Source organism: Colias croceus, chromosome 2 (assembly GCF_905220415.1).
Source record: "Colias croceus chromosome 2, ilColCroc2.1".
NCBI lineage: Eukaryota > Metazoa > Arthropoda > Insecta > Lepidoptera > Pieridae > Colias > Colias croceus.
In genome coordinates, this window is record NC_059538.1 from 5,429,892 (window position 1) to 5,449,406 (window position 19,515).

The window sequence follows — 19,515 nt, forward strand, 5'->3', positions numbered from 1 at the left end:
GGCCAATTGCTCGAAGTTAAGGTATCATTATCCGATTCGAATTTAGTTAGAGCAGGTAAAGTTATTATAGTTTCGTAATAACAACATTAGATAAACATTACAATAAATCTGCATGTCTAAATTCTCGTTCAAGTCAGTAAAGTCGAAGTGGGTACCAATTAAACAATAACTTACAATAACGTCACATTGTGTGGTCAAGTTAATGCCTATAATAACAATATAATGTTTAGTAACATGGAACATTCTATGTCGAAATGGTGTAAGATATGGATTCACTTCCCCAACTTCTTAATAGAATTAGCTTAATATGAATTATGAACCGTTAAAAATCTGATCCGCAGCTTTCACTTATTATTATGGTATCATTTGATTAAATTATATTATAATAAATTTTTTAAATGGTTAAAAATACATTTTTTAAATACATAATTATTTGCAGGCATATTATTTGTCTTGCTCAATTATTTATAAACCTTTTATTGTTTAAATGCCCTAATTATATGTACACCGGATGCAGTCACCATTCGCTCTTAGAAATTAGCGACAGCTGATACAAGATAAAGATAATTACAATTATTTTGCACACTCACATATACTCGGAACAGGTGCCTCGTGGCTAGTTTTGAATTAGAAAGTATATGATGTTATAAAGGTGTTAATCAAGATTGTTTTATGAGTAAATTATTATGCCACTACAGCTGTTCAGTTACTAATATAGATACCTACTCAAATTTACGAGTAATTCAGTGTTTTAGCAATTTTATATGGTGCATTTACTACTTAGTATCTTTTTACAGCTTCCCCAAGCCTAGTGCAGGCGTGGTTAAGATCTAATGGATCTCTAAATAGTTTAATAGCAGTGTTCTTCGTCATGTCTGAAGTACGATGCATGATTTAATAGAACAATCTAAAAATAAATTTCATTAAGAGTGGTTTTCTAATCACTTGGCCTTAGTTATAACACTCGACAAACCCTTTGAAATTTTTTCCAATAATATATCATAAGTGCTCTCACGGACATATGCTATTATTTTTAATACTATTGGCTTCTTAAGGACCTATCTAGTACCTTCCATTATGACTTATATGATAAATATATTGTATCAAATATGTAATATTTATCATGAATTATTAATTTTGTACGTTAATTAGTACGTATACCAAATATCGCTTGTAAATTATAAATATTTTTACATTCCAACAGAATCAATATGTTTGCACACAGTGTAGAAAGTTACTTTCAACCTAAATTATGTGATAAGTGTCAAATTTAAATAAAAGTTCGTCATGGCTGTAACTACATCGCCAACTTACTGCGGATCTCCTATTCACGATGGATTCGCTACAATTCGGGCACCGAGAAGTCGAATCAAGATAAGGAACCTGGTTGAACCAAATCACATAGCTAATCTACCTCAAAGGCATTCCGAGTATTTTACACTACAAAGAACCTCTAAAAATACCTTTTTAGAGAGTAGTTGTGGAGTACAGTACGTAACAACTGAAAATCAAAATGTTGTAAACAAACCTTCCAGAATTAGCTTTACCGAACCTATTTATGCCAAAGTAACTCCTCCGCAGTCTATTTGTAATTCTCCTGTTAAACATGTAACTGGAAGGCAAGAGGTTAATTATGATTCTATCAATACTAAACCGAGACGAAGATTAAAAAGTTTAGAACTGTCAAGAGAATCTGAACTCGACAAAGATGAAAAACTCATCGTGGCAATGGTGAATAACGGTGATCGTCATTCGTATGAATCTAACATAGCAAACCAGGACGTTGTTGAACAACATTCCATCCGCACAGACACTACGGGATCTTCTGTTGACTATAGAAAGCGAAATAGTGATCGCGATAACTGCTCCGAGTCGTCGTCATATCTCACCGATAACGATAGGCCAATATCTAGTTATAGCGACAATTCTACAATACCATCAACAGATACTGAAGATGTATTAAAAGAATTGCCAAATAAATCCAGATTTCATAAATCACCTCAAAAATATGCTACGTTAAATATGAGAAGACCAAAGTTTATAGATCTTAAACAGCCTGTTGTTAAGGAAAATTTATTTTATGGTAGTTTAAATAGAAACAAAATGGGATATCATTCGGAACCAAATACTCCACTTTGTGCGGATGTATCAGAATTAAATGATAGCTCTAATATTATAAATGACGTTCAAAAAATACCAAAAATGCCATTACAAAACAGAAACGGCTTCAGGCGTTCAATTAGCGAGACAAATGGTTTTTCAAAAAGACTGAGTTACAGGCATTCTTTTAGTGCTGATTTCAAACCACAACCTCTTATGAAAAAACCACACAAATGTTGCGAATGTATAACTGGAATACCAGCAGATGATGAGCGAGAATCAACACCAATCTCCAGGCCACTGGGCACCCTATATGAGTCGCAGGATGCAAAAATTGGCTGCCAAACCATTCTACGGTCGAAGCCTCCAGTACCATGGTGGGAATTAGCCATAAAGAAATCACGTTATAAAAGCTGCCCAATCTTAGAAGATGTAAGTATTTCATATTTTAAGATTTTATTTACTCTTCTCTTTCCTTCGTGGTACATCGGCAATCTAAGATTCCGGTAACGGCTACATTCTGTTTTGTTTTGAATATATTGAAAACATCTTAAAACATCTTAAAACAGGTCAGGTTCAATCAACAGGTTAATAATAGTCAATTTTTTGTAGCTTACACCTGTATTGAACTGGAATTTGTACAAGGTAATTGACTTCCGTTAGAAAAAATATAATTGATTCAGTTGAAGCGAATAAATGGCAACAGGTGGAAATAAAAAACTTGAATAAATAAAATTATAAATAGGTACGTCAAGTTTTATTTCACCTGCAATTTTATATTTTTAGTTATAAACACATAGTAGATACACTCAATTTTTAAAACTATTTATAAATCCGGGTAAAAGTCTACAGAACTTTTTACTCGCCCTTTATATTTAGAGGTCAATATGCCTTTTGCTCACAAACAGGTGCAGCATGCAGCAATATAATAACGTCACAAAAAAACGTGGCGTTCTCACAAAAAATCTTACCTGACTGCCAAAATGGCAATTATTTATTATTCACATGTCCGAGATTTGAAAAATCTTTCATTCATTTCTTTTTTCGAGTAAAATTTTATCTTCCCACGATAACAAAACCGGTATGACTTGGGTATCTCTGAAATTATATTTCCATCAATCGTCAATAAATATAACTAAAATAAAATATTTGTAGCAATTTGTATAATTTTGACATAACTTTACTTATTAGACTTTCATAAACAACTTTATTTGCTCCTAAATTCGACGAAATAGACAAGTCGTTGCAATCAATATTCGACACGCAATTCATGTAAAATCATATTGTACAAAAATTGCTCTCGTTTTTGCGGTCTGTTTTAGCAATCACAGTTATATGCAAAATGTTATGCTGTAATATTATGTAAGTGTAATATGTAGGTATAATGAATGGCTCCCATCCTCTTATTGGTTTAATGGCGTGATATACATATTTTTTATTATATTATATTTTTCAGAAACAGGGTGCAAAGGACTTTTTGGAATAATAAAAAAAAAATGTTTATTTCATACATTTATTAATTACAAATTGCCGTGATCGCATATATTATCTATATAATTAAAGTATCCCTTGACCACTAAATAATGTGCACCGCAACGACACACTTTCTTACGTCGCATCCGCGTTTGCCTTACAGCTTAACTTGTTTTATGGGTACATTATTTCAAACTGGAGCTATAGTTATTATACTACCTACACTTGATACTAATATCGGCTATTTAACTTTATATTAGATGAATGTGTTTTTGGACTTACCGATGAATGTATAAAATTATTACAAATAATTTTGGTAGGATCTAAAAAATCCACAGTACCCAAACAATTTCACTGTCAAGGGATACGTTATTCGTATGAAAACAATAAATAAATGAAAAGCATAACGGGTAGGTGGTAGTTTTAATTAAAATCAACACAGAGAACTAAAATAATCATTTTTATTTTTCACGAAAAAGGCGAATGTAAATGGTTCCTATGAGAACAGATATAATACTCGTATTTTGTTTCAACCTTTTAATTACGGCATCAATTTTCATACCATAAAAATAAATTCTCACAATGCTGGTGTAATACACTAGGTACCTCTGTTGTTTTACAATGGCTGCTAAATTGCTCCTGCGATTATGAAAATATGAAATGATGGCATTATGTAATAGGAATACAATTTCATTATCTAATGTAAGTAAAGACACGTGCGTGACGTCCACAAGCTTTGAGGGCATTGTACTCCAAACGAGCTCGCTTAATGTATTACTTAATTGTTTCACCTTTCTTTGTTACTTTCTACTTCTAAGTAAAGATAAAACTTATTGCACCGTAATACTCGTGGATGATATCTTCAGATTATATTCAGATAAACCAATTTGTTACTTACTTATATTTTATATTAGTCATCATAACCGTTATATTTATTTTAATTCTTTTACCTTTGCCACAGGTTGACTTAAAGAGATGGCTGATAAACGATAACGTCGCATGTTAACTTTTTATTAAAGTCTATTACTATATTTTCCGGAACCCTTATATTTATTTAATTAATTTTCTCTTACTTATATTTGGGTCCTAAGTCAAATAATTTTACGCATGTTAAAATACTAGTAATAAACAATATCTCACATTTAAAAAAAATAACGGGTAAATTACTTTTGTATTTTCTAAGAGAGTTCTTCAGAGTAATAGAGTTCTTCATTTGCATCAAATTTTTTTCCAAGATAAGAATAGTTCAAAATTATTCAATGTGATAACACGTTAGATGGCTGAAACGGGTAACTTAAAAGCTAGTTAGTTAGCTTACAGGTGTAGAAGAACATGTTTTTACGATTGTTACTGGCACGCGCAAAAGGTGTAACGCTGATCTATCAATGACTGTCAACCACTATAATTGGCTCAACTTAATGCAGACCAACAGGTGAATCGTCTTAATAGGGAAATAGTTGCATTTTAACATTCATACCACATTCGCGGCTGTTATTAAAATGTAGTAAATTCCCGCTTTTTGTGAAGTTCCGAGTCCGTTATTACTTAGTAATTCAAAAACTTTACGATCGTTCTGGTATCTGACATCTGTTGCCTACATTTGAATTCACCATCACATACACGTCGAATGTATGCTCCATCGATTACAGATACGGAAAAAACAACGTTCTTTTGAGACGCATGTATAATTCGTGCTGCATTTGTTTTTATTACTTTTTACTGCTTTTAATTATAAAGCTTATTTATGGAACATGGACGTTGTGTTTGTTTAAACATTTTGAACTATAATAATCGTAGATATAATAGCTTGTTAGAATATATTATGTAGTAATCTAAAATTATATTTAGATTAGATCCATAATATTATCTACTCTATGCCTTGTTAAGTTACGTTAATGCATATAATATTTAAGTTTTTCACAAAATAGTGATGCTATACTTCAAAGAATTAACTAACAAAAAGCAGGAATTCACTTGTTCACGTTGATCTAACACTGCCCATGTTTAACGTAGAACATATTTTGATAGGCATCACGGACATTGAACCCCAATTTAATTTCGCTGAGTGCGTTCCTGTTGCGTGGCAAACAAAAGGACCCTCTGTCCAGCTGCACCCACCTTCACTTAAACACGACTACAAACAATTTCACTTTGTGACTCACTCAATTATTCAAAATAATAAGGAAATTATATTTGTTAAACTAGACGAATCGATGGTGTTGTGTGAAATGTCCAGGGAAATGTATCATACTTGTTGTCTTAGATTACAAAATAAAGTACAGATGGAGCATGACAACCGCCCGTCGCCCTTGTCAAAGAAAATACGAAATCAAAAACAAATACGTCGCTGCACCAGTGCTATAGCGCATAAAGTGTCATGCAATACGTCAAAAAGGGTTTGCAATTTTAGTAAAAAATGCCGTCTTGTGATAATAAAACGCTATAAAATTTGTTCCCGAAAACAAAAAAAAAGATAAAACATCGTTTCACAGGTTTTCTGTAGATTATTTGGCTGATTTATTTCTTTAATACGAATAATAATTTTACAGATATGAAGGAATACAAAACTTCAACGTATGTTGCCAGTATTTTGAAAATGAATTTGCCATTTTTATTGGTAAAACGGTAAAATGGTTAAAAGATCTTCAGGGTAATGCTGTTGGATTTTTCGATCGTGAATGTGATTATTTGTATAGTGCACTAAAGGTTCATGATAATTATTAGATTATTTTAATAAGCATAATACATTATTTTGTTACTTTTATAAAGCTTAAAAACGTCATAGTCGTTTTCGCTAGCGATTTAATTTATGTGAACTCCATGATGGATATGATGAAAATAAAATGTCCCGTATTCTCGACTAAAAACTACTGCTATTCGTATTCATATATTATGAAAAATAAAAAATAATATAATTATTATAGTTAATATTGAAACTTTTTTTTATGTAATTTATTTAATAAAAAATTGAATACAATTATTTTGTCCATATATAACTTTAGTAGGCAGGTACTTTATGTAATAAAAGAATTTAAATAAAAATTAAAACTTGACTTCTCATTTATGTATATAGCCTACGTCACTACCGCCACTAACATAATAATTCAGATCATTGCAATGAAACCTCACAACTCAAAATCGGTCCAACGGTTTATACTGCAGGGCGTGTCAAAGAAATATTATACATACATCCATAAACTCGAAAAACATAACCCTCTTTTTTCCGTAGTCGGGGAAAAATTTGGGAAATTTTTCAATATCTGGCAACATTACAAGCACACAGAAGCAGCGTGTACGTACAGTGCAGCGGTGAAATGACAGCACACATAGCTTTATTGAAAATGACGATAAATTATTCGGTTTAGTTCGGGAACGCTCCATCTGTCTTTTATTTTGTAATCTAAGCTTGTTGTATTATGGCGTTGGAAGTTAAATTCAAGTTAATTCAGAATTCGAGTGTCTTTTATTCATTAATAGCCCTCTATCAATTATTTTACAGACCTATAGTTACAATAACTATTGTATCATCAATACTCCGTGTCTGCATACTGTGATTTAGATCTTTATTGAACCAACATCGCTCTCGTTATTGTAACAATGAAAGCTCTCGGAATCAACTATCTATTTGTGGTCATCTCCAATTACAAAAGAAATACATGTACTTAGACTAGTTTATCTTGACAGCCAGGAAGTGTGCGTAGAGTATGTTTGGTATGAACTGTAAACAGTTGTTCTCTTAAAACACTTATTGTGTGGTCCAAATTAGTGTTGTCTAAGCGAGAACACGACCGCCACCTACACAAGATATTATAAATGCAAACAGCTACTCATTGCATTTTACCTTGCATTTTACTATTAGATTTCTTTGCTTTACATCTGTCATTCCTTGTTTCAAGTTTTATATTTCTAACATTGAAGATGGAGGTTAAAAAGAAAACGCAATTAAATGAGAGAAATTAATAAATTGCGCGAACTTTTGAAATGTTGCCAATTAATTGCAATGTCCTGGCTGAAAGTGTCTAGATGTTAAATAAAGTTTTATCAATTATTTTTTAATTATTATCTATCAGTTTATTTAATAATATGTTTCTCCTGTTTGTTTTAGGCGCATGTCGTATCCGCCTTCGAGCAGAGCCTCTCCAATATGACCCAACGGTTACAGCAGTTGACGGCGACAGCAGAGAGAAAGGTAATAAATTCTCACTTCCTTTTATGAATTTGACTGGCTGTTTATCTAGATATTGAAGGAAAATTTGTGCTTTCAATAAGATGTTAATACGATAGGAAAAGGTGACTCATAGACAGCTACATATAAATATATCCTAGATGAATAATGTTAGTTTAATTTAACGACACTATTTATTAAGCCTTCGATCTCTGTTAAATAGGTGGAAATATTATTATTGAGATTAGATAATTTTCTCGATTAGAGAAAGCGTACAAATTAAACAAGTTTTCAGATATCCATTGATTTAAACAGAATTAAACTCTCGCGGTAAATCTTGTGTTAAGTGAGTGAAAGATGGTTTGAAATTATATTCTAGATAAGTAAAACTTGTTACAAACGCCTCGTTTCCATACAGAGCCTTTACACGTGGCTAGTAAAAAGTTGCATTATTCACAGAGAAGCGGTTAATTAACTTTGTAGTGTGCCCGCTTTTCTCGTTTTAATTAAATTCACCTGTTGACGATAAGTACCCTCCATTAATTAATTTTCCCTTATCTATACGAGACCGAAGTGTGTTTATTATTATTTAATTAGTAGAGTATAAATTACTTTCGAGCTTTTTAGTGATAAATGACTTCAAATGACACCTATCACCTACGGCATTATCTTTGAGTACCGACACTATTTTTTCGTAAAGAACTTCAATATTAGAGATTTATTTTTTTATTTATTGTAATAAATGATAAAACCTCTGGGCTATGTTAACCTGTTCATTTGCTTATCACTCAAATATGTATATTTTTATATGTTACAAAAATTAATTAAATGTATACAAAAATGTTCGTTTAGGACTCAGAACTAACGGAGCTCCGTCAAACCATCGAGCTTCTTCGAAAGCAGTCCATTCAAGCCGGTCTGACCACAGCGCACATGCAGTCCATGGGCATTCGGGCGGATGGAGTCAATGTTACAGGCCAGGTAATTTATATAATATAGTACGGTTAATGCGATATGATATAAAAAATGCTAATAAAAACACTTTCTATGAAATTATCCAAATTAGTAAGAAAGTAATTTGGTATTCATCTCACGCTTTTTATTCAACTTTTTATATAAAACAATGCGCCTCGAATTGAGTGCTTTTGTCGTTTTCAACAATGCAATGAACCGTATTGTGCAACTAGAGCAGTGCTTTAACATAAAAAATATCTCTACCATTGCATTAGATAAGATTTTTATCTTATCACAATGCTGTTTGAGACTCATATTGAGGGTAGTTACACAGAGCTCACCAAATATACATAATTAAGTAATGGGTCGTGATTAAATTAACGACGATATGTGGGTCGGCTATCAATCGTTGCGCAAGACATCATTAAACAGACGGTGCCTACAATGAGATCATGTTCATAATAGGCTCTGCTAGGTGACAGCGTGATAATAATACTTATTAGTTTGTGGACACGTGTAACTTTATCACACTAAATTTTTCCTAATTAATCAATTAAACGAATTAATAAAATATTGAATAGAAATATTTTTGACTCAATTTTGTGTAGTACAATATCGTACCAATGTTTTGAAGGTAAAAACGCCTCTTTTTGAATCAACAAAGCCTCGTTAGTCGTTTAATAAAACTAGTCCGTTAAAATATTATGGTTTCGATAAATAATAATTGATTGTTAGTGTTAATCTTTGAATGATATTATTAATGCAACGACTTCATTTGTGCTATGTTATTCGGATACCTTGCGGGCGAAATAGGCTATTAGGCCCCAAGGTAAATGTTTATTTAAAGTAGAATGCCTCTACATTATTCCGTTACTGTAATTAAACAATTAAAGGGAGTGCAGTAAGCTTTAATTACATATTGTAGTAGCATTCAATGAAATGATTTATTTATAGACCACTTTCTATATGCCCTTAACTTATTTTAATAGAGCATCGTTAATGAAGTTTTCAGATAGTTCACTATGACATACAATGATTAGTTTCAAATAAAAATATAGGCAATATGTTACGCTCAATTTAACATGCTACAGAGCGGTCAATAAATAGACCGCTCTGTTGAAACTGTGAATTATATTGTCTATCAATAGACGTGTTCTTACATTGGAGACGTTGTTACTCAAATGACACGATATCCTGTTAAGGCCATATCACTGGAACGTTTCGCTCCGATTGTACTCAATCGAAACGATTTAACGAGCCAAACCGTTTTGTAACGTATCTGTGAATACAATAGCAAAATGTAAACGTATATGTACTGGTTTAGTCATGCAAATTTGCAGCATGACTTGATTTTAAATTACAATTTATGTCTTCTTGTTTGGTTTTTCACTATTCGTCCAAATCTGGGAAAGTAGCTAAAGACATAATGTTGGAATAGCAATACTTTATTCGTGTAATTATTATCGAAAAACACCTAGTAATATAAGAAGTATTTTGTATAGGACCCCATACCATCACAAACTCAGCAATCATCTCCACAACGGCTGGCACAAGCGAGTAACGGCGCGATTACGAGACACCTTTCAACTGATAGCGTGTCTAGTATCAACAGCCTGAGCAGTGGCTCGTCAGCACCCCATGATAAGAAACATAAAAAGAAGGGTTGGGTGAGTCACATATCTTTAATAGAATACGTATTATCTATTATTGAGTTATTTGACACAATATTTAGTGATAAATTTTGAAATGCAATCTCTTTTTTTTTGTTTAAACAACACATATAAATGTTTAATTAATCCCACAGTTAAGATCATCGTTCACAAAAGCTTTCTCGCGAAATGCAAAGATTTCAAAAACGGCGAAACATGCGTCCCTCGGGCAATTGTCGTCACAGGATAGTTCGTCTGGCTCACATCACTACGACGACCCACACACAATTAGAGAAGGAAGCAACGAGAACAGTCTGGAACATTCCCATGAAACGCTCGACAATTCTAAAGACAAGACGACATGCCCCGCGGACAAACCCGAAGAACCTGCCAAAGGTATTAGCGTTGTTATGAACCATGACTTTTTCAATGTTGCCTTAATCAACTAGCTTGAACTTAACGACTGCGGTGAAAGTTTATAGTACTTCGGTACTATAATCACTCACATAATAGTTGCCGTAATAACTGTTAGATAATGTGATGGATTTCACACTCTAAAGATAAAAATGTTCTTTTGCAGATAAGCAAGATCAATCGATAGTGGATGAATTGAAGAGACAACTTCGAGAGAAAGACTTAGTATTAACAGATATACGATTAGAAGCTCTTAGTTCGGCGCATCAACTAGAAAGCCTTAAAGATACGGTCATCAAAATGAGGGTATGTGTTTCTTATACAAATATAACGGTACTTCATTGTTATATTTTTTTATCTATTTATTTTTTCATTAATATCCTGTTCCTTTTTATCAGAACGAGATGCTCAATTTAAAACAAAACAACGAGCGTCTTCAAAGGCTAGTAACATCAAGATCTTTAGCCGGCAGTCAAAGTTCTTTAGGGACTGGTGGTTCCGCAGTCGAGGATCCCAGAAGGTTTAGTCTTGCTGATCAAGCCACTATGCATCAGGTTAGTTATACGATGTACTACAAAAGAAATATGGAGCTCATATTGATTTTATTATTTATTTTATTTATTTATTTTAAACACTTTATTGTGCTGCTAATATAACAATAGTAGGTACAATAAAAACTTAAGCTAGGACATAAAACACAGAAGGCGGCCTTATTACTAATAAGTAATCTCTTCCTTATTTATATTAAAATGATACTATAATTAATTGGTAATAAAATTAACTTAAACTTATTTTTTATGCAGGCTACGTTAGATATGCATTCACAACCCTTGGACCTCGATTTTAACTGCATGACATCAACTCCCGCTAGAGATAAGAAAGGTTCTCCAAAGTCAAGTATGGGAGAACCACTATATGGAAACAATGCCGCGTGCGAATTAAACGAAAATAGCGAAGCAATGCTTGGAGCTTTGAATGGCTCCAGTGATATATTTACAAATGGTGATAGAATGAGCGGAGACTACGATATCAACAGCGTTCTCCCACCGCCGAAAACACGAGAACTAGCGATCGGGGAAAGCTATTCAGATATCGGTAGGACAATAAACTTTCCTTATCAAACATGATTAGATTGAATCGACACAATACTAAATAATGCTTGTTTTCAGGCGTAGCCGACAGCCAAGGAGATACCACCGATGGGAAGAAAATAGCAATAGCGGTTTATTTAGGACAACCGGAAACATTCCAGAGATATTTCGAAGAAGTTCAAGATACGCTCACAGAATCTGAATGTAGATTTTACGCAAAACAGTCTGCGAGCGCGTACAATAATCACTTCGAGAAACAATCGAGTTTCGATTCCCCGCGAATGTCACAGAACCACAGTCCAGAAGTAGAAACGCAAGACTACCCTCAATCTATCAATAAGTCAAACACTAATAGCCTTAAGAGTAACAAATCGACGCATAGCAATTCCTATAAACACGTGTATAACAGTGATTCGACAATAAACTGCAATGAGTTTACTATAGCGTATACGTATATTTCTGGGAAAACGACATGGCAAAATTTAGATTATATAGTGAGAAAGACATTCAAGGACTATTTGTCGAGGATAGATCCGGGGACAAATCTCGGCCTCAACACGGACTCGATCACGTCGTATCACTTGGGAGAAGCCACTCGAGGTCCGGAGATTGGTTTTCCTGAGTTGCTCCCTTGTGGATACATCATCGGCACTGTAAATACTCTGTATATATGCCTGCAAGGTGTCGGAAGTTTAGCCTTTGATAGCCTTATACCAAAAAATATTGTTTATCGGTGAGTACCTATTTATTTTAATTAATTTGTATTATTTTTATTTAATGATGTAGAGCTAGAATTTTTGTGCCTATAATTAATATTATGTAAGTTTCTAATGTACATGCATAATTACAAGCAGGTGTTAATAAATTGAAAATTTATAATGAATGTATAAATCAAATTAAAAATGTTAAATCCGCTGTTTTATGCTCCTAACGCGTTATAATTGAACAGTTCCTCAATCAACCGAACCGATACGTCAAAAATAACACTAGGATAACGGCAATTAATTTTCACTTTTACTTCACTTGCGAACAGCCAAAATTTATTAATACATACATACCTATCTACACTAATAGTATAAAGAGGAAACATTAATTTTGTATTTTTGTAGGTTACGAAAAAACTCTATACATACTCTATCGGTTTTTTATATTCTTTTACCATTGGAAAGTAACATGTTACCGAGTAAAATAGGTATTTTTTTTTTATCCCGGGACATATTATAAAGCAGCACCGGCCCATGATACTGCACATTTTGCTACACATGTGGTCAAAATATATTGATACGCTCTAATATAATTTAAGACTATATTTTGTAAAAATACTTGTACATGAATATGTTTGTGATCCTTTCGTGCCAAACAGCTGATCGGATCTTAACGAAATTTTGTACAGAGATAGACAGTCTATTTAGTAAAGTAGTAGAGTATAGTATCTAGTATTGTATAGTAGTATAGTAACATTATTATGTATCAGATACGTGTCTCTACTATCCGAGCACCGGCGCGTGATCCTATGTGGACCGAGCGGCACGGGCAAGTCGTACCTCGCCGCGAAACTCGCAGAATTCTACGTGCAGCGCACGCAGCGGAGGGGAAATCCCGCTGAGGCGGTAGCCACTTTCAAGTACGTTGGATTACATAATTGGTTTATTTAGATATTTATAGCGATTCTTGAGTCCTTGATTTTGAATTGTGTAATACGAATAGATATTAAATTGTCTTCATAATGTAAATTGAGTAATGATTTTACGTTATTGTGTTGAAATAATGTACTTATTTCTATTGTTTCCATTGTGCTCTTTTTTATTAATAAATGTAATGTTAGAACTTTGGTATTCTAATGCTATGATTGCAATCTCAAAAATAGCTCTCTATAATATTGTCTCTGAAATGTCATTACCTTGTATAAGTCGTGATCGATTATGAGCGAGCGTGAGCCAATGCTGCGTACTGAAGCGAGTTTATCTAATAAGCCTGCATAATTACCGAGAACTAAGTATTTATCTATTAACCGCATTAATTAACTTGGTTTAATTAGGTGAACATAAAAGAAAATATGTTATTGATATAAATTATGATTTACTTTGAATTACACAGGTACCTACTAGGAATTATACTGTGTTGCGTATATTTAGACACGCAATATGAACCGAACCATTAGTATTAAATTAAATTAGGTGTATTTCCTAAATATGTTGAACGAGAAAGTTGATGAGAATAGATGGACAGCCTATTTAATTTCAACAAAACGTTATACTGGTTTAGATTATAGTCGGTATTAGAATGAAGCTTTTTAAACCGCAGCATCCAATTAAGTGTTTTAAAGTCATTAATATTGTCATCAGTGTGGACCGCAAGTCGTGCAACGAAGTGCGCGCATATCTCGCGAACATAGCGGAGCAGTGCGGCGCGGCGGCGGGCGGCGACGAGGCAGCGTTACCGTCGGTAGTGGTCCTCGATAACTTGCACCATGCCTCTGCGCTGGGGGACGCGTTCGCGGCGCTCCTGCCGCCGGATAACCGAGACATGCCTGTTATTATTGGTGGGTTTGTGACGTCATAATACATCACATCCTCGTCATATTGCACTACTTAACATCACATCACGTCACGTCTTATTACAACATATCACACAATGTCATCTGACATAACATCACACTACATCGAAATATAACATCATTTTACAATATATCACACATTTTATATCACTACATGATTTGTTTTAACTTATTCGCGTAAGTGAAATTCCTAGTTTAAAAGATTTTGATGATATTATTTGAATAAAACTTACGAGATATTTAATGTAAAAGGATACAAAAAAGAACTTCCTTCTTAAAACAATTCAATATTACTGATATAATATAGTGCCTGTTATTAAAATAATATCGTATTATAGGCACAATGTCCCAAGCAACGTGCAATACGACGAACCTGCAACTACATCACAACTTCAGATGGCTACTTACTGCGAACCACATGGAACCCGTCAAAGGATTCTTAGCTCGGTAAGTCTTAATGAAACTCTACAAACACATTACTGTACATACATCGGTATACAGCTTACTGAAGTGAAACTTCTTTGGCAAGATTCAAAGATACCAAAATCGTTGCCTTACTCTATGATGGTATTGGCATGACGTGAACTTGAAATTTAACTCTCAAGTCTCAACGTGCCTAAAGAAGTTTCAATTCAAAAGTATTTATCATGCTCTCTTATTCATTTGCAATTCTTTTGGTATATCTTTTCTCATACATCAATATAAAACTAAACACTTGGTTCCAGGTACCTCCGCAGGAAGCTATTCTCACTAGAACTACGGTTAGGGCGTCGCGAGCCAGCACTAGCAGCAGTACTGGAGTGGCTGCCGGGCGTGTGGGCCGCGCTCAACGCCTTCCTCGAAGCGCACTCCTCCAGTGACGTCACTGTTGGACCACGGCTCTTCCTCGCCTGCCCTATGGATCTGGAGGCTAGTCAGGTACACACATGAGAGCTGATCAATGGTTGTTTGAGTTTTTTAAAAATATCAAGAATTTCATTCTCAAATAAGAAGAGTCAAAATATCAAGGAGTCTTCAGAAATGAAATTATTGAATAAAGTGAAAAAATTTAATCCTAATTCGACATGTCAACCACTTTCCTTCTAAAATACGTTATAAAGATGTCGTTCTACTCTTTATTATAAAACTTGAAAAAATAAATGTATGTATTTTAACCAATATTTTTGCACACCTTTACCCCAAGTAACACTTTGTATAATATAACGTTCTCTACGACATCGGCGTAATTCGAGGATGTAGGTATCTATAAAACTGTTATAGCTTCTATCGCGGGCCTTGAGCGGGGACTGAATCGAAAAATTCCGTAACGAAAAACTTCACGATCCGCACTCCGTCGGGCGGAGGTGTGGCTTGAAGGCATAGCATCCAATAGCTTTACCGCGGCAGTCCCTGAGTGCCACACGTCGTTTTTTAATCATGTACTAAAATAAACTTGTACGCACATTCCCCAAGTAACACCCCATATAATACTAATTTTGACCCACAGGCCTGGTTCGCGGACGTGTGGAACTACAGCATAGTGCCATACGCGTCTGAAGCAGTACGCGAAGGGGTCGCGCTGTACGGGCGGCGGCGACACGCGGCGCTCGACCCGCTGCAGCACGTCAAGTCCACATACCCGTGGCGGGAACCCAACCACTCGCACGTGAGTATTGTAGCATACAGTGTGGCTTGTGTGAGTTTTCATCGAGTAAGAAACGTTACTATCGCGTCTGCGTCACAGTGAAATTTGTATGGGGAATCAAAGCTTCCCCATACGTCCGCTAGGGGCGCTGTTCGATTTCCCATACTAATTCGGCTGTGACGCAGACGTGATAGTAACGTTTCGTACTCGATCAAACTCACACTAGGGGTACAGGTCGCGTCAAGTAAAAGGAACGCTGACGGTTAAGCTGCGCTTTGGTGATTTATCGGTCATTTGGTGTTATGAGGTGGTATAAGAATAACAAACAGGTAGTTGCGAAGCCACGATTCGCGAGCCTAGTTCAAAAATAAAATAATCGGCACAAAGCTTACGTGCAAAACTCGATCTATGCGCAAACACCCCATCACTTTCATCCAGCGTTCTTTTTACGTGACGCGTACTGTACTAGGCGGAATTGTAGCGTAGTAGGTATGCCAGATTAGACCGTGCTACGGTAGACTTGAGCGTGTAATGCGATACTAGAGCGTGCCATGAGAGACTATAACGTGCCGTGCGAGACTAGAGCATGTAACATCAAAAATTTACAAAATTATGTAATGTAATATGCTATTAACACTACAAATTGCCCATATAAAATAATTGAGCAATAAAGCTCTTGCGTATTGTAGCAGTTAAATAAATAAATATATGTTTTATGATTATTATCCAAATAACCTGTTTATGCTTCTACATGACTGTATAATTATAACATAAACTTTATTTTGACAATTTATTTTGTTACAGACGTTAAGGCCGATAACGGTGGAGGATATGAACATTGAAGAGGGAAGTCAAGACACCAGCGCAAATAACAATCAAGATCCATTGGTAAGCCACAATTAAAATTTTGTTCTGTCTGCAACAGATTACTACGCATTATGGAATAAAAAATCTGAACTTATTTGTGATATATTTTTCAATTCATTTAACATTTCATTTTACTATGAAAAATAGGTCACAGCTTTAATAGAAAATATTTTAGAATAGTTCATAATATGACTATGACTTTGCTGTGACTCAAAGCCAGACAAATTCATACATTGTACATATTATGTACCTGTTTAAGCCCATACGACTTAAAAATGTATATTTAATTTTTCAGTTGAACATGTTAATGCGTCTACAAGAAGCGGCGAACTACAGCGGCAACCAAAGCCAAGACTCTGACAACGCGAGCATGGACTCGAATCTCACGCACGACAGCTCTATGGGCAACGAGCTCTAACTCACTATATCGCCTTATTTTATATTCAACAATAAACAATTTGACTAAATATTCCTATTTATTATTTAGGTGTTCATTATTGTTAGCCAATGCGTGCAAAGATGGCACATGTCGACGATATATGACTGTCAGATCTTTATCTGGTTACATGTTTCTATTTCTTCTTCAGTGTGTAATTGATGCTTAAATAATTCAACCAAAGTTGGGAAATATTGATCTATCGTCTTTTTTTTGGATACCCTCATTATTTCTTATAGATTCTCGTCGGATGAATATTATTTTCCAGCTTTGGTTATTTGGTATCGTATCGCTTTAATTTTTCTGTTTATATTTAAAATGTTTATTGACAAATATATGCGCTTAAACAACACTTTTTCTCTACATGATTATTTTATGTAGGTACTTAACCTCAGAGTTATCCAACATTACATAACTATAATTTTACCTTTAAGATAATTATCAAGGAAGAATTTTATTTAAATTCATTAAAGTTAATTTAGAGATCATTCTTCATTTCAAGAAGGTACCAATATATTCAATCAACTCACGAGGTTTTGTAAAATAATCAGTTGTAGAAAAGTACGAAAATATGTAGTGCATTTATTTTCGAGTGTTAACTATGCGATATACAAAGCCAAATATTTGCCATATATGTAAATTTTTATTTATTTATCTGTTAGCTTTGTATAGTATCTACCTATTATATAAGAATAATGTTAACAAATTTAAACTCTCAAGAAATCAATATATTTTCAAAGAAAGGATTTGCTCTGCATATTTGTGGACGATAGCAAATACTAAAAGCAAGAGTCGTAGCCTTTCTCTATAATTGTATTTTCGTTGCAACTTTTCATAGTAAATTTTTTAACGCTTTCGTTAAAAAGTTTTAATACGATAGTCTATGAATTCATGAAAAATACTCGACTGCAGTGCCTGGAGCGATATAATTCCATTGTGTAGATACAGACAGTGTTTAACTGTCCCTGTTTGTATTAAAGCATTGGCTTTTACTATTGTTATATTTTTCAAAGTTAGGATATTGACGCGATTGCATTACTCCGACGTAATGCGTGTATATTATTATGAAAGTGTAATTTTTATACCATTTTCATATAAAACTCATGTACCTAAAATATTAAGGTGTAAATACGATAAAAATGTTTAATATAATTTTTTTTCTATGTGATTACACTAACCGCTATTATGCCATATACAGTATAGTATTAATTTTGTATAGAAATGTAACTTATGTTACTGTGTTCGGTATGGATTGACTTGTGTGCATAAAAAACGTGATATCTACAATCTATGCTTTACATAAATTGTGAAAAATAAACTTTGATTACATATATTATGCCGTATTTTATTTGAAATCACATTCCAATCTACACTTTCATATAAAAATATCTCAACCTAACCAAATTAACAATAAAATATAGTCCAGTTATTTTAGGGGTTGACTTAGGAAAATTGAGATTACAGTACAACGAAAAAACTTGTATTTTTAAACTCCTAGTGGGTCAAAAAGATGCCATAGTAGGAAGTTGTCCATATAAAATATCGATTTGATAAATTTAAGAATCATTAGCCCGCGCGCTCAACGCCCTCTATGTCGAAAACAGTTCAAGTTATAAAAAAATGTCTGACCTCTGATTTTCAATCTTGCAACCATTCAATTTTAAGTGAATTTTGAGAATAGTTGGATGCGGAAAAACAAGTTTTTTCCTCGTAAAATACTGGGTATCTCAATTTTCCGAGATTTAGTACCTATTTTTTTAGTAAAATTAGATTGTTTTCTTCCTTTGTTTAGATACAAATTACCTATTTATCTCAATCAATCAATTATTATTAATCTTCTGCTTGCACATTTAGAACTACTACAAAAAAGGTCACCGACATTCCTTCGAGTAAATCCCAATCCAGATTTTAAAAGATTGAGAACCTCATTAGTATTTAGGAATATCGGTTGATAAGGATAGGAATAAGGAAATAGATTACAAAAATAAAACACATTGAAATCAATTATATAAAGCAATAACTTTATTTTAAAAGAACATAAATTACATGTAAAGACAGTTTTATTGAAATCTACCAGAAACAATTGTGACAATGGAGCAATTTGGACGGAACCAGTTAATGCTTCTAGGACTAGATTATTGACTGAAAATTTAAAGGAACCTCTGTTGAAATTTGTTTCATAAAT

At 33.8% G+C, this 19,515-nt stretch overlaps 1 protein-coding gene across 6 annotated transcripts in view; it reads left to right on the top strand.

Annotated features, from left to right (window-relative positions):
* Positions 1 to 18,666, top strand: part of LOC123703402 (protein sickie) — a 136,217-nt gene extending 117,551 nt beyond the window's left edge. For all 6 annotated transcript variants that reach the window (XM_045651357.1, XM_045651366.1, XM_045651374.1 and 3 more), the window contains 15 exons: positions 7,679 to 7,762; positions 8,591 to 8,719; positions 10,195 to 10,359; positions 10,497 to 10,737; positions 10,922 to 11,061; positions 11,154 to 11,309; positions 11,559 to 11,850; positions 11,925 to 12,579; positions 13,321 to 13,470; positions 14,192 to 14,388; positions 14,742 to 14,850; positions 15,129 to 15,321; positions 15,890 to 16,048; positions 16,832 to 16,915; positions 17,190 to 18,666. In XM_045651357.1, coding sequence (XP_045507313.1) covers positions 7,679 to 7,762; positions 8,591 to 8,719; positions 10,195 to 10,359; positions 10,497 to 10,737; positions 10,922 to 11,061; positions 11,154 to 11,309; positions 11,559 to 11,850; positions 11,925 to 12,579; positions 13,321 to 13,470; positions 14,192 to 14,388; positions 14,742 to 14,850; positions 15,129 to 15,321; positions 15,890 to 16,048; positions 16,832 to 16,915; positions 17,190 to 17,312 — 2,877 coding nt within the window. In that variant the 3' untranslated portion in view covers positions 17,313 to 18,666. The remainder of the gene's footprint in view (positions 1 to 7,678; positions 7,763 to 8,590; positions 8,720 to 10,194; positions 10,360 to 10,496; positions 10,738 to 10,921; positions 11,062 to 11,153; positions 11,310 to 11,558; positions 11,851 to 11,924; positions 12,580 to 13,320; positions 13,471 to 14,191; positions 14,389 to 14,741; positions 14,851 to 15,128; positions 15,322 to 15,889; positions 16,049 to 16,831; positions 16,916 to 17,189) is intronic.
* Positions 18,667 to 19,515: the final 849 nt, after the last annotated feature.